General features: G+C 32.6%; 1 protein-coding gene across 1 annotated transcript; it reads right to left on the bottom strand.

The window, feature by feature from the left end:
• Positions 1 to 2,154: 2,154 nt before the first annotated feature.
• On the bottom strand, positions 2,155 to 3,687 carry LOC127877264 (uncharacterized). Its single transcript, XM_052422946.1, has 3 exons — positions 3,584 to 3,687; positions 3,118 to 3,311; positions 2,155 to 2,817 (listed from the first exon to the last, which is right to left on the bottom strand). Exons 1-3 carry the CDS (start codon positions 3,683 to 3,685, stop codon positions 2,580 to 2,582), a joined length of 534 nt encoding a protein of 177 aa, XP_052278906.1. The 5' UTR covers positions 3,686 to 3,687; the 3' UTR covers positions 2,155 to 2,579.
• Positions 3,688 to 15,589: the final 11,902 nt, after the last annotated feature.

Raw genomic sequence — 15,589 nt, 5'->3', positions numbered from 1 at the left:
TTAGGGATTTTATTGATATAGAAATCAAAATAATTAAATAGATAACAATGAATGTAATACAAGGTAAAATAAATAAACCACAACCGCCAACTTTCACCAAACAGCTCATCACTTGGCAAATAAAATAGTCTTTATGTGAATGTTTTGTTTTGAATAACCCCATTTTATGCCTAGACCTAGTTCGATGTCATAAAACAATGCCACAAATTGAACGTTTCTGAATAAGTCGAAAATAAATAAGTGGCATTAATCTATTTAAGAACGAAAACAAATCCCAGGGTCGTGAGTTTTAATGGAAGCCCGACCACATGTCTGATGTGGAAATTGTCATCAAATAATTTCCCTTTGTCTCTGCTTAAACGACAGTAAATAGTTATTGGATGATACGAGTAAAGAAACAATTAATCTGCTTGGACCGTCTAAGCTAGTGCAAATCAAGTATGGGAAGGTGTAGACCGCATTTCTATTAAATATTGTATACAAAAGCGAAACTTACAACAAGCAAACGCCGCATTAGTGTTAACAATTAAATATAACGATATATTCAAACTATTTCCAGAAATTTTAGGATGATATGTGATGCAAATGTATTCATGCTTAAAGGTTCCAATAAGATTACTCTTACTTTTTTCATTCTTAATGACGTGTTAAATGTCCTGTTGTTAGTATTGTTTTTTATTTTATCTTACCTATGCGCTGTTTTCGGCCTGATTTAATGGGCTCGGCACTCACACATAACAAAAGCTCGGCAAGCCTCGTCGTAGTATATTCTAATGTTACCGGGTATATTTCACATCAAGTGGGCAATAATGTGTTATTCCCTACGTATATTCTACATGTTTTTGTTTTCTATAATAACACATAGCTTTTTCACAGCAATAATTAATGAAAATAATCTGCTTGTTTTTCTGATTGTATTGTATATTCATTAGATGTCTTAAAGTTATAAATACGCATAGTTAAAATATGAAATTATAAGAATGTATTCATCAATCGCGTTTACGTGTTCTGCCACACCTCATCATCTTATTACCGGAAGGAACATTGTGTTATGTGTTTTTACGCTATTGCGCGCTTTACCTGTCAAACAAACATCGAATGCACTAAAGACTGGTCTTATTGAACTTAAACTTTCGATCACTGAGGGGATTTGTTATTCCTTTTTTTACTTAAATTATCTGACGTCAGAGATATGTGCCAGTACATAAAATAGAGCTTCAGAATGAATGTATTCAACTTTATAATACCAACGCATATATGACACATTCCAAGTGAACACAACATGATGACGAATAAGGAGAATTACTTTTTCAAATAAAACAATTGTTTACAATGCCAAATGAATCGTTTGGTCGTTCTTAATAGCATACTGATCCATACAAGCTTTAATTGTAATAGTGATATTTCGTTGGCTTGTTTTATATATTGGGAGGCAAAAACATTGGTTAATTGTGGCTCGTTCTGAGATTTTTGGTCAAAATGGGGTATATGGGCGAAATTGAGTTATTAACATTTTTAGAAGCCTCAATGTATAGTTAACACAGAAAAAATATAGATTTTGCCATATTCTTCTTTTTAATGTTAAAAATATGACCGTAAAAATACCCATCAACACACGAAATTTGTCATTCTGTTCATTTATTTTCATGTCAATTGCATTATGGTTCAATAGATTTATAATTGCAGAGGAAAATCACTCACTCACTGTCCTTTTACAAGGACAAAACTTATAATATTAAATTAATGTAAATTTATAAGACCATTACGAAACAAATTTCGTCAACCATAGCAACCATTTGCAAAAATTTCAAAATAATTGATTTTTTTTTACAAAATCAGTTCAAAGCATTTCCTCACACCTTAAAATGCAAGAAAGTAATATACATATATCAAAGAACTGTTACTTAATACACGAATCAATTAATTGTATACATGTTCTATCTATTAATTTGTTCTATTGATCACAGACTCTAACCGAAATTGAATTACATAGAATACACTTGCTAAGATTTAATATGCGAACCATGACGTATTAAAATTGAAAATTCATCTTTAAACTGTTCCAATAACAATTATATTTTACATGAGACATTGTTCATTAATTAAAGACTTTTAAATTAATACATGATATACACATAATTATTTTGTTGTAACCAAGGCAACAGTATACAATATGAATATCAGTTATAATTACCATCTTCTACATTAAACATAGCAATAATACTACACTCTTTAGTTATCAAATGCAATCAACAATTTCTTACTGTTACATTTATACTATATTACATACTGCATGAAAAATAGAGCCAAGGCTAAGAGACTTAACATAAATATTTACATTAAATTAATGTTTTCAGTTTATATACACAACTATTAAATTTTTAATTCAATTATATTACTTGTCACACTGCATTATATTTCATTTCACCTGGTATTGAGTCATTGTAAGAGTTTAAGAAAAACATACTAATGTTGTTGAAGTTGACAATGAGGTATGGTCAGGTTTCCATGGTTACCATACATTATATACATAAACAACATGAACAATCTAAAACAGGGGAACTATTTTAAAATCATTGTTATTTCGTCGGCTTCGGTACATCTGGCCGTGGACAGGTACTGGCACATAATGAGTTACAGAGTGGCGCGATTTCGTCATGAAGGTACCACTGGCGTTCTGCAGACAAGCCAAGTGGCTCCAGTTGGGGGGGCATTCCATTCAGAACGAAAGAATCTTTCTTCAGGATCTTCACAGCCTCCTCAGCATCCGAAGCATATCGCCTCACATACACTATGCCTGGCTTGTCAGAGGTCATTCTGAATTTTAAACAAATACACAAACTTAGATTTCATGTTATAAATTTAGAAACTGGAACCTAACTATAATGCTGTTAAATTATTTTATAATTTTTTAGAAAATATGTATGTTTTATTATCTTTTTCATGTTATATAATTGCTTTTGAAATAAAAATAACAATCGAACAACACATGACTGCCTGTACTGAACTTTTTTATCTAAGCGTTTTTCTGATATCATTGTGTACAAACAGTGTATTGACTTATACCTGTAGCATGAAATGTTTTAAATATGTGGAAAAATAACAATAACTGAAAACCTGAAGTGGTGGTATGACAGCAGATTTGGTATTGGCTTGAATACTGGTTTCAAGAATTCTGTCCAGTTGTAAAACTGGACAGGATTCTCCGGATCTTGTACAAGGTGGGGAATGTTGTGCCCATTGCGGGATGATAGCCTGACTGTCTCCACAACATCTTCCAAGCTGTTGACAGTGGTGTTCCTCCAACGCACCTTTAAGTATATGAAAGCAAAATTTAATGTATTGCCTACAACAACATTTCTTAACCACAGGAGGGAAGCCCATTTTTTTTTTATATATGCTATTAAATAAAAAAAAATATGGGCTTCCCTCCTGTGTTCTTAACACTTCTTTCCATATAATGGTGCTGCAGTATTTTCAGATATAATAATAAATATGCCAACGTATAATAAATGAAATGTGTATTGATAATTAAAGATAATTGATTCTTTATTCTTGCAAACTTAAAACATCAATTTAATACCTTCCACAATCCAAAGTGCCAGTCTGGGCTAAATTTGGTATGACCGGCCTCCATGGTGCTGAACTCAATAGAGTCGTGTAGGCCAGTAAGAACCCGCCACATGCCGTACCTGTAAACAAAGATATAAAATAAGCAACCGTTTATTCTGTCTTTTCAAAACTAAAATTAAATCATTTATGAATTCTTAGCATGAAAATATTTATTAAATAACCTTCTTAGCAAATTGTAGTAAATCTATTTTTAACTAATACAAATCAAAATATTTACCCTATGACCGCGTTATTCTTGTTTTGCCCCGAACAGTTGTCAATATGAAGGACCACATTCCTCTCTCCATAACCAAGATGGCTAAAGTGGTGGTGCAGCATTGAGGTCACACTATTGGCCCCTTTTCCAACGGACTGAAAGGCCTCATCAACGAATTATTATCGAATATTAATATGTCCAGGTTGCAAGCAGTTCATGTATGGCAGATCTGTAAGGTAATACTGTCATAAACTCATGAATAAAAACACTTTAAAAAAAAGAAAATACACGCTGCAAGAAAAGTATTGAAGAACCAATCGATTGATCAATATAAAACTGACGCATTGTATGTTCTTGTGAAAAAGTAGGTTTAAACCTAAACAATACACACATGTTTATATTAGTATGCGTATTATTTTTCTAATACCAGATGTTGTAATTTTGGCTAATTTATATTGTGTGCACAACATGTACAAAAAGGTGTTGTTAACAAAGTCCCGTGGATACTGTTACCTTTATCTTATGCTGAACTCTAACGAGATTTTGGTCGTTCGAATATAATGTAATTTGTCACATATCATATTAGCAAAATCAACGCCATTGTGAATTTTAAGTGCACATACATGATGGCATGTAATATATTTCAAGGATTGTCCTGGTCCCGATTTCGCAAATATAGTAAAGCCAGGTTTAGTTGTACTTAACTTAAGCCAATTAAGTCATTTATTTATATAACCATATTAAAACGTCGCACAAAATAGTATGCTTGTTGTTTAGTTTATATATCATAATCAATTCAAGCATGTAAATTGTTTTTTTTCGTGCAGTTTAGTTTATTTTAAACCTATTTATTTAAGCTCGATTACATTTAAGGTAAGAAGTATTAACTTGGAACGTTCTCAAGTCAGTTTCTTGGGCCTAGAACCAGTACTCTGTGTCTTTTGGCAGATCTAAAGAACGCTCCCACAGCTGGGATCGGACCCGTGACCGCCTGCTATGCGGACCCCATATCGAGTACACGGCGATCTGCATTTTACTTCTACATGACTCATAGTTATTAAAAGCTCATATTAAAGCACAATTAATAATTTTCAAAACATGCCGTAAAAAAGCAATAATATTGGTTCATTTATTAATATCGTGTGTTTTTACAAGCTAATGTATGATGACATGTCACTTCAGTAGGCTTCTTTATTTCAACACGGGGAATGTAGGCGGCATATTTCGCAAAACATAAAGAGTATTCCCATGATCGTTTATTTATCAATGAATGCTTTTATTTGATTTCCGTCATCTTGCTAATGACAACAGTCTAGCTGACGGGAGGTCAGGAAATATATTCAGAACATAGCAGGTATTGACAAGTTCGTGTTTTGTGTTGCAATAAAGGTATGAGGTGCTTCAGGTTTTATTAAAAGTATAGCATTGCTCTTTTAGTTCTTAACTACCTTAGTCTAAAGAGGTTTAATTGAAAATGGCAAGTAGCAATGTTAGAAGTATAGAGTGCCATGGATGATGTAAAATACTTATTATTGGACAAGTGTAGATACGCGATCGGCATTGCTAAAATCTTCATGAACATGCATACAACCACTCGTTCTGCGATGCAGCGAACATTGAGAAAATGTATCAAAAGTCTATTCGGTTATCACCACATATAGTTTTACTACAGTGCATTGTGTATCAAAACACACGTTCTTTCAATTAAAATGAGATTCGATTAAAGTAATTTTAGTTCGCGCAACTAATGCTTATACGTTACATGTGAGGAGACATTGATTAAATTACCCATTCAGCACGCGTATCCGTAGAGTCTGCTATGGAAATATGATAGATGTGCGTTCTCAATCGAAAAACAATACAAAAACGCTCAAAATTTATATAAATCGTCCATTCATTCAAAAAAAAATTGTTTAACTAATTTAATAGCGTTTTGATTGTCACATTACATGTAGCTTCTGCAGCATGGACATTAATGTTTCATTAACTTATCAAATTGTATTTACCTTTTAAGATACCGCTCCTGATGAAATTTCTTGTGTGACATTAGATACTCTTGTAATAATCTATAAAATGGATTTGGCCTATCATATGCATCGTTTACGAAATATACAATATCCGTGCTTGGTGAAAAGGGGCTTAAGTGCACGTGCCTACAGTGTCGTCAAAAATTAGCCTGGGCAGTACGCAAAGGCAAATCAGGGACGAAACTGTCCGCTTTTATTGTATTTTCCGTTTACAGATAGTCTCTTCATAGCAAACATCCCGTTTAAGCGGAAAGTGTTACCCCTGATTAGCCTGTGCGGTCTCCACAGGCTAATATGGGACGACACTTAACGCACATTACTTAAACTCCATTTTTCAGAGCCCGGCCCAAATACTACATCAACAGGGATTATTTCACCGAGACATTATATAATACACTATGGAACGTTTTCTGATTCAGCAGGTCACTAACCTTTAATTTATTTCGAATTGATGTTAATAAGAGGGCGCCTCCTTGGATTTTTAGTTACAGGTATTAGTTTTTAATCTTCATTGTAAGCACTTTTTTATGTATGTGAGCGAAATGTTAACAGAAGCCTTAGTCCATTGGTTCGCGTACACAATTTGAATATAAGATGTCACCAATGACAATATGTGTACGTGTGTGTATATATGGGATGCATAAAGGCATAAACTTGAACGTTACTTGTTCCTCAGCTGAGGAAAACATTTTAGCAACAGCATACACGCATGGTCGTATTAATTACAATGATGATTGTAGCAATTTTAATCACTGATTTAATTTGCCTGTAGCCCGTGTGGATTTAATGAGCTAGCTGCCACGTATTATATGCTTAATCCAATGTAAATATATTGGTAGGCTTAATTGATAACATTCCACAGAACGTAATAAAATAAAACAAAACAGTGTTGTTTTCTTGTTGCGAATTGAAAAAAGTGTAAATGTACACATGTACATACACATGAATAACATGAACATCTTATGGTCAACTTCTGTAAAACATATTTTAAAATATAAAACCAAGCCACAAAACATATAAAGAGGTCTAGTATATGAAATGCCCTCCCCACAATGACGTAATACACTAGTTTTTTGAAATCGCGTTTTGTCCGTCGTTCGCCGTGTGTCGTATTAAGACAATAACACACGGCAGAGCTGGGCCGGACGTCTATATTTTCATCACGTCGTCATTTTCCAGGAACCACGATACACTATATAATATATCAGTCGTTCGTATAAAACAATCGGTCAAATATACAATGAAATGTATGCAAGATAGTGAGATAGTTTTTTATGAGTGCTTGGAAGGTTGAGCACATTCTTTGGACACCATGGATAGCGAAATATGTTCCAGGCAATTCAGCATAATGATGCGTACACCTGCCACAAGTTAAAAGGTACAATAAAAACAGAAGTTTCTATCGAGATATCTTGATTTTAAAACATTCTGACATGTGTAAATGCCAAAGATTTTTTTGACAATAACATGTTTTTAAGAAGACATTTCAATAGTTTTGAAGAAATATGGGGGTAAAGTGTGCGTGTTTTTTTCATATTGTACAGTGTTACTTTAAACCAACACTGCACTACACTTTGAATGCAAACTTTCGTTCATGAAAAAAACATAACGAATAACGGTTGATAACAAAGTCAAGTTTCTAACACAGCGGGTAACCGGCTGTTGCCATTAGATGTCTTCTAGATTCAACCACAGCACAATTAACAGCATGATACCAGCTTTTTCAGTTCACAATGTCGATTACTTTTTATCAAGGAACATAATTATTTTTATCCGTTTATAAAACGATGTATTGGTTATATGATGTTTGACGGACATCGTACACAGGTGGTTCATGACAATGTAATATCATAATCGAGGTTTAGTGTATGCAAAACATAAACATTACTCAATTCAATTACGTAACCTTCTAAACCTGTTGATGAATTGAAGAAACTTAAGACGGTTCGGCATCGAAGAATTATCAGCATCTACAGTTTACAATATCGTCGTAGGCAATTTCAGTTCAGGCAATTATTCGGAAGCAATACACGCGAATTATTTGATGAATTTTTAGGTGGTTACACAATTGATACATTTTTAAATGCACTGTGGCTGCAGTTTCAATATTTGCTTGCATTTTAATATACATGTACCAATTTCACTTCAGAACAAAACAAATCATGGCATTTATTAAAAAAACTGGGTTAACATTATTGTCGCAGTGGAATAAATTAGTTTAGACTTTTTGATGTTCTATTAAGAAAATGAATGGAAATATTTTGGCTTATTATTGCTGCTCCATGTATGAATGTTCTACCCGTATGTTCGCTATAGACACTTTTACATCGTTGCGGTAACAATAAATGTGGTATACACCGATAAATGCTCAGACATTGAAAAGTTGACAGTTGATATAACAAAGAAGTAGGGCAAATTATTAAAGTGGATATGCTATAGACTTCTTATTTCTGAACTACAGTTCGCATGTGACAAATAACAATGGCAAATCACAAATTTATTATTATGTTAAAACCGTACGATACATATGTTGAAATACTCAATTAATACAGTTTATGTTGACCCGATTATTGGTTTTGTACAATAAATGTACGGTAAAAGCAAAGAATATATCAATATTTTTTCAAATTGCTTAGCTTACTTAAACCAGTTGTAGTTCTCATACGAGTATGTACCATGCTTTTTCTCTGGCAACAATGAACTGTCATTCGCGAACATAAAAACTCAATACAATCCAACGAAATATAAAATAGAATTGTTGAAGATTGTCCTACTCAGATGGTACATTTAAGAAACTGCATTTGCTCATCTGGCAATATGTAATAAATTATGTTGAATATTAATACTAAAGTATACTTTTATACGTAAGGGAAAAAAAGTTATATTTAAAAAAATGCAAATTGCTATATTAAACAAATGCAATTGGTTAACAAATTTCTTATTTGACAATAAGAAAATCAACTTAAATAATTCTATGGAAATCTTTTGTTTTAAATTGGAACCAAGCCGAATAACGTCATATAGTAGGGTATTTGTAACGAAATTATTTCCCATTTCCTCTGATTCAACTCTGACAGTTTCTATGATACCCATTAATGACCACATTATTTGTTTTTTTCGCATTTTTATTAATTACTGTAAGGAACTTTATAACAATGTTAAATAACTTTATATTGATATTTACTATTGGAATATTAAAGAGTCATGTCCCAAATTTGGGACGCCAGACACATAAGATATCAATACTCATATATATTCTTTTATTAATGACCCATTTACTTCCAAATATGCATGAATGTATGTTTTTTTGCATGTTTATCACCTGTCTATGAATTTTGAAATATATATCTCCACTTATCACTGGCGATGAAATGCTATGAAACATCTGTCATGGAGTCCAACATTACACTTAACGCAGATCCGGGTTGACTTTCCGCATCAATAGGCACACCTTCTCTGTGTGTTATTTGGCGCAATGTAGTGACCGCGCCTGTCTTGCCTGACAGCAGCCGGTACTCTGCGATTAATGTGCATGACCCTCCCAACCGGACGTCCACGCAAAGCTCGTTGGGAATACCGCATAGGATAAACTTTGTATATTTCCTTTCTGAAATCTAGAAGATCCATGGGTTGGTTCTTATATTTGGCGGATAACATGTACAGGATCAATGCATTTTGCACACCATGTCCGGGATAAACGCAAACTGTGCCCACCACCATTTCTTTATCCGAATACCAATTTTATAGGTGTTGATATTTTGATCCATACGATCAACACCTCCATACATCTGTTGTATTCCGCAATAACGTTTGGCTGTTGCACTTCTATAATCCTTGTTTCACGTTTTGACCTACGCTGGACCATGTTTACTGGAGTGATTTTGTGGCAGTTCGTGCCCATATATACAAGGTTGTTGTCATTCCATTCCACAATCAGGGCCTGACCATGTTCGTCATAACGATAATCGTACCGGCAACGTTCCATGGTCCAGTCATGAACACATCAGCTTGTTGAAAGTCTGTATCATCTTCAAGAAGATGCAACACATCATTTAGAGTGAGCCTGTTAACGAAACTTTTTATAAATGTAGTTGTAAAATAGTATTATTTGTTATTTTTACAGACCATACTAAATCTCAATTTTTACATATATGTGCGTTAGCGTTCCAAATTTGGGACATCATATTGATAATTAAAAAGTCAAGGGACAATAAGTAAATACTTATATTTCCATTAGTGTACATTATAAAAATCACAAATTTCAATATTACAAATCAATAATTTTGACTTTATTACAAAAAAGTAATTGAGCATAAATAAATACATACCTTTTTTAGACATTGTCAGTCCCAGAAAAATATGCCCCTTGTCATTAAATGTAGCCTTATGAATGCATGAACTCTCTTTCTGTTTCTTCTCAAATTGGTGTTACCTGATACAAAGGGCTGATAGCACAGCCACACAACAGAGATAACTGTTTATTTATCACTGAAATAATTAACACTGACCAGATTTCCTAGGTGTCCCAAATATAGGACGCTAGACATTAATGGGTTTAAGAACGCTTAAATTCATTGACTGCCGCCATATGAACAAAATACGTTTTAAATATAACCAAAATAAAAACATTTAACGCACAGAAAAGGGCATTGGTGAATAACCACATCAGGCTTGGTTGGTAGAAATATGCGGAAAATTACAAGAACCTTTCTAGAAGAAAAGTAGAAAATTGATTCATATACAACAATTTTGTGTAAAATAACGTGTTTTCAATTGCAAGAGCGAGTCATCGAGACAGTAGCTTTTATATTAAGTAACATGTAAACAAAAAATAACTGAAAACCGACATTTATTTGTCTTCGTAAATCTATATTCCTTGTGCACATAGTATGCAGAAGACGAATAAGAATTTTCCACACGTACATTTAAAATGAATTTTTTTTCTCTATAAATAACCTTTTTTTCAGCTTGTTGGTTGCTATGTCGACTAGCAATATTCTGGATGCAAAATAAAAAAACAAACTGTATTCTTGGTATCTTAGGAACAGATGTGTTAAATATTGTTAACGGAAAAAAATAGGAACAGTTGGTTCAGTCCTCTTTAAGAACACCTATAAATTTGATTAGCAGTGAAGTGCACAACATAAATGTAGGGGTCGACTTATTTCGTTATCAGAAAAGGCGATTGGTGTTCCAGTAATTCTCTTTTCAAAAATACGCTTGTTATCCGATTGCTGTCGATGGAGCTTTTTGTGTCTGTGAAAACGTTGATTGAAAAATGTCTTGATATATTCGTTGAAACGGTTGGTTTAAACTGATAATCAAAAAGCAAGCTAAGGATTGTAACGTTTATAATTTATAGGTTGTTTTTCGCTTTTGAAACGTGTCAATTTGTTTTTTACATGCGTTATTTTATTTGAAATATAAATATTTCTTTTAAAACGAGTTATATCAGTACATTCCTGAAAACGAATCAGTATTCAACATCTTCAATCATAGAATACTGAGTTTATAAATAATAGCAAATATATATATAAATTGATATAGATTATGAGTCAAATGTGATTAAACATAAAATACATGATTGCTTATATACTTTTTATATAGTAATTAATTCCAAAATTAGAAATCGAACGCTCGTTAAATGTTTATCGTGGTCATAAGTTTCATAATAAAAATATGTGTATACGTGTTTTGTATTTTTTAAGAAATTCTTTTCAGCGCATTCCGAACAGCTCACGTAAATAGTATATAGCACTTCGGTTGATGCATTTCGTACTGAAAATACAATAACAGCTCGCATACCATGACGCAGAGGTCATTATCGCTGAACACTCGTACTAATAGAGATTGTTTTAGATAATATATTAAGAATCATTTATGTTTCTAACGTAATAAACATTGCTTATACCTTCTCACGATTTATTCATTGACATGATATCAATGAAAAAAAATGTATTCTTCTTTAGGGTCACATTTTCCATCTAGAGACACAGGATACTACACATTAGTTAAAAGATATTTAACGTGTCTACCAACATAAAGTATACTTCCGATGTGCTATGTCGGATGAAAACAAAAAAAATGTTTATTACGTTTTGACTGCCATCATGCAGATGTGTTATGTGTAAATAACACTAAAAGGCGATTGTGTGGTGCATGATATGCATTCAACACGAATAAATAGAAAGTGATATTTATTTGAATTACATTTTCTGAGTGCTTGTCTCGTAGGACATATCATTACATCTTCAATATTTGTATAATAACTTTGCTTGTTTACATTTGGGATTTTGGGTTGAAACTACAGCCCGATCAGTTTATGCTGTTGGCATAGTTGTGTTTACCATGTGTATCGTTTCGTAATTTCCAGTACCCTGTACCTGTAGTATCAATGCATAGCTTCACTTAACCATAGCATAAAAATGTATGAAAACGTATGAACTTTATAAAATCAATACACAATGTTGAAATAATTTTCAATTTTTAGTGACTTATAAGCTTTTTAGTTGTGCACTTATTACAACTACGAAAACCAAGGTTATGCTTGGAAAGTGCGGTCGCTGCTCAAATTGCATAACGTCATATACCTTAACCTACTAAGACAAGCTTTATATATATTACTAAATCAATATTATAACAGTTTAAAAGAACAACAACATTAAGCATCTGCTTCAATTGTGTGTTCATATACATATAAATACATACACCGGACAAAGATCATATGCTCAAAATACTACGTATCGTGAAAATAGGAAGACGTCATTAAACCAATGTGTATAGTACAAACATATCCTAAATATCAAATATAAATTTATTTTATATATAATTAACAAAAATGTGTTTAGGTGCACCTCTTCATACTTTACATATATGCGCATACAACGTTACATTTTCATTGTGTGACGTTTTTGGCATGGACCGAACTACTAATGTGGTACCTGTTTAGTGGACATATCATATACTATACATATCAATGTACGGGTTATAAGAAAACGCTTAAAAAGTATTGGATCAATATTCTTAATCCATCACAACGGACATAAATCTAATGCAAGGCGCATACGGATAAAGGAACATGTACATATTAAAAACAGATATAAACAGAGAAGACTAGCAACACGATTACATATTTAATATTTGAAAATATTTATATGTAAGCAGTATTCAGTACGCAGTATGCAAAATGATTTAAGATTTGTCAGTGAACCGCTTTTCATCGCTTTTTCTCGTCATAATACGTTTTGTTACTGTTATAAATATTTATTTTCTAAGACTTGAAAACAAAACGATCATAGTGCTGTTTTATATTTGCTAAATGCTTTAAAATAACACAACATATAACGTTTTAAGACTTGCACATAGTACATCGTCTTCATAATATGTGTACATATGATACAAATAGTTTGTGTCAACATGGTAATGACAATGTTAGTAATACATGTGTAATGATATATATTTAAATAAATATATTTCAGTAACAATATACATTTATAAAGTAGTAAGCAAAGGGGATGTAATCTAATATATTTAAATAAATACATTTCTGTAACAGTATACATTTATAAAGTAATAAGCAAAGATTATGAACAAAAAGACTAGTGTAATCCATCGACAGTATTAAAAAGAGTTTTTCGAAGAAACACAGCTTCTTTGATGTATATGGAAAGTTTTATAAACTCTTCTCTTTGACACGATTTCATAAGTTCTAAAAAGTTCAATACAAATGGATTTGTATGATATGTCGCTTTGATGTACTTTTTTCTAACTGTTGTGAAACTTGAACAAACAAGTACAAAATGGTATTCGTCTTTGATGTCCCTTGTGTTACAGCAAAGGCAATACCTTTTTTCTCACAGGATTCGAATTCTACCGAACCCATCGGTTTTTCTTTAAATGATGTACTTAGAGTCTGAGTCGAATAAAATACAATCATAAGCTTCTAGGTATAATAGCTAAAAATGTTAAATATTCAAAATTTAGTTTATATTCCTTATATCACATCAAAACTAGACTTTGTAGCGACCTAAACCACTCTTGTTTAAAACAATCAATAACTCTATTTTTGAAATCACATACAAACGTGTTTTCATTCATCAAAGCGTAGTTTTCGAAAACAAAAGTAAAGTCATAATCATTTAAAAGTTTCTTTATATTTGTTACCCAGTTTTATAACCTTTTTGGTAATCTCTAAGTGCATCATAATACAATGTGCGTAAAATAATGTTGTCACTATTAACCACTTTTAACCAAAATTTAAACAATCGTACATATCTTTGAACATACAGCGGAAATCTACCAAGTTCACGGTAAAACACATGTTGTACAAGTATTACTCTTAACCTGCAATATCCTTTTACAAAACTTAAGATGAATGCGATAAATCTCTGTTGACTTTGTAAAGCCCCATATTTCTCAAGAATAATTGATGATAGGCGACACAAATGCGTCAAATAATTGACGAAGAGTTTTAGGCTTAAACTCAAACTGTTGACAACAATAAAAGGTTTAAACATTTTAAGGATTTACCAATGAGATGTTCAATATTAGGCCAAAATTTCCAGTATAGTAAAAACACATCCTAAATAATTAAAATCATTGATCACCTAGATGGTTTGGCTATTGAAGGTCCAGGTTTCCGAATGAAGCAGTCCTCCCCGTTTCCGAAACGCCATCATCTTAGTTTTAGAAGTATTAACTTGTAAGCCCCATGCATCACAGTATGTGTACAAACAATCTAGATGGGCTTGTATTTTTTCCGAAGTGTTACCAACAATAGCCATATCGCAAATAATAACAAAATCAAAACAATCTAATCAATATGTAAGCCAGACTGTATGTCACTTTGAAATAGTTCAAGGTCTTCAACGAAAAGGGAAAATAGGGGAGATGACATATACTCCCCTCTACGTAAACCAACAGCGTAATTGAAATAGTTAGAACACGATCTAATACACGATTTTACTTTGTCGTACATGTCTAGTATGATTAAAAGTATTTTACCGTCTATACCTTGTTTGTATAATTTTGACCAAAGTGCGTTACGAACTATGGAATCAAAACATGTCATCATGTCCACGTATATGACATACAATCTTTTATTCTCGTTAAAAAAATATTAACGAACGAATGAAAAATAAATTTCATATGTATAACACGATAATACATAATGTATCAGAACCCACACCCGAGATCTACAACATATATTGACGTTGTACTGGCAGTGCCCGGCATTTATAATTTTATAGGTATATTATTAAAAACGAGAACAGTATTCTAAAGCGTAAAATTGTTTTGTCACAAATGTTGCGGACATGTATATCCAAGTCATGGCTTTACGAAAATGATATTATACATATGAATGTCTGTGCAATGCTTTATACTGAGAATATGTCTGTTTGTGAACAAACCCTCTTAACGTTAATAATATCAGCTCACGAATGTCATTCTCCTGAAGCTAATGGGCTAGATGTGAAGTCATAAATATATAAGAATTTAACTGCAAGCTGACAATCACGGATTGCAAACACCGGCTTAGAATCTTTTCCCATGAAACATGACATTGTCAGATCTGTTTGCCTTTGCGGTCAGAATCGATTCAAAACAGTTTTTATGTAACTTTCAGATTCCGCTATTCATTTAAGGATTGAATTTAATTTTTGTTGCGTTCAATCGATTAGGACCGAAATTGTCAAACTGGCAATTCAATCATTTGCGTAAATACGCACAAACC

This window comes from Dreissena polymorpha, chromosome 4, assembly GCF_020536995.1.
Source record: "Dreissena polymorpha isolate Duluth1 chromosome 4, UMN_Dpol_1.0, whole genome shotgun sequence".
NCBI classification, from domain to species: domain Eukaryota; kingdom Metazoa; phylum Mollusca; class Bivalvia; order Myida; family Dreissenidae; genus Dreissena; species Dreissena polymorpha.
The sequence above is the reverse complement of the archived record's forward strand: the minus strand, read 5'-3'. Positions and strand labels throughout refer to the sequence as shown.

Bases quoted from the DNA above. Each gene is read 5' to 3' on its own strand.
- LOC127877264 (XM_052422946.1), bottom strand. From the start codon at position 3,685: ATGTGGCGGGTTCTTACTGGCCTACACGACTCTATTGAGTTCAGCACC. The intron at 3,312-3,583 runs GTATTAAATTGA...ATATACTTAAAG, and splicing joins GGCACTTTGGATTGTGGAAG to GTGCGTTGGAGGAACACCAC. The intron at 2,818-3,117 runs GTTTTCAGTTAT...TTTAAAATTCAG, and splicing joins CTGTCATACCACCACTTCAG to AATGACCTCTGACAAGCCAG.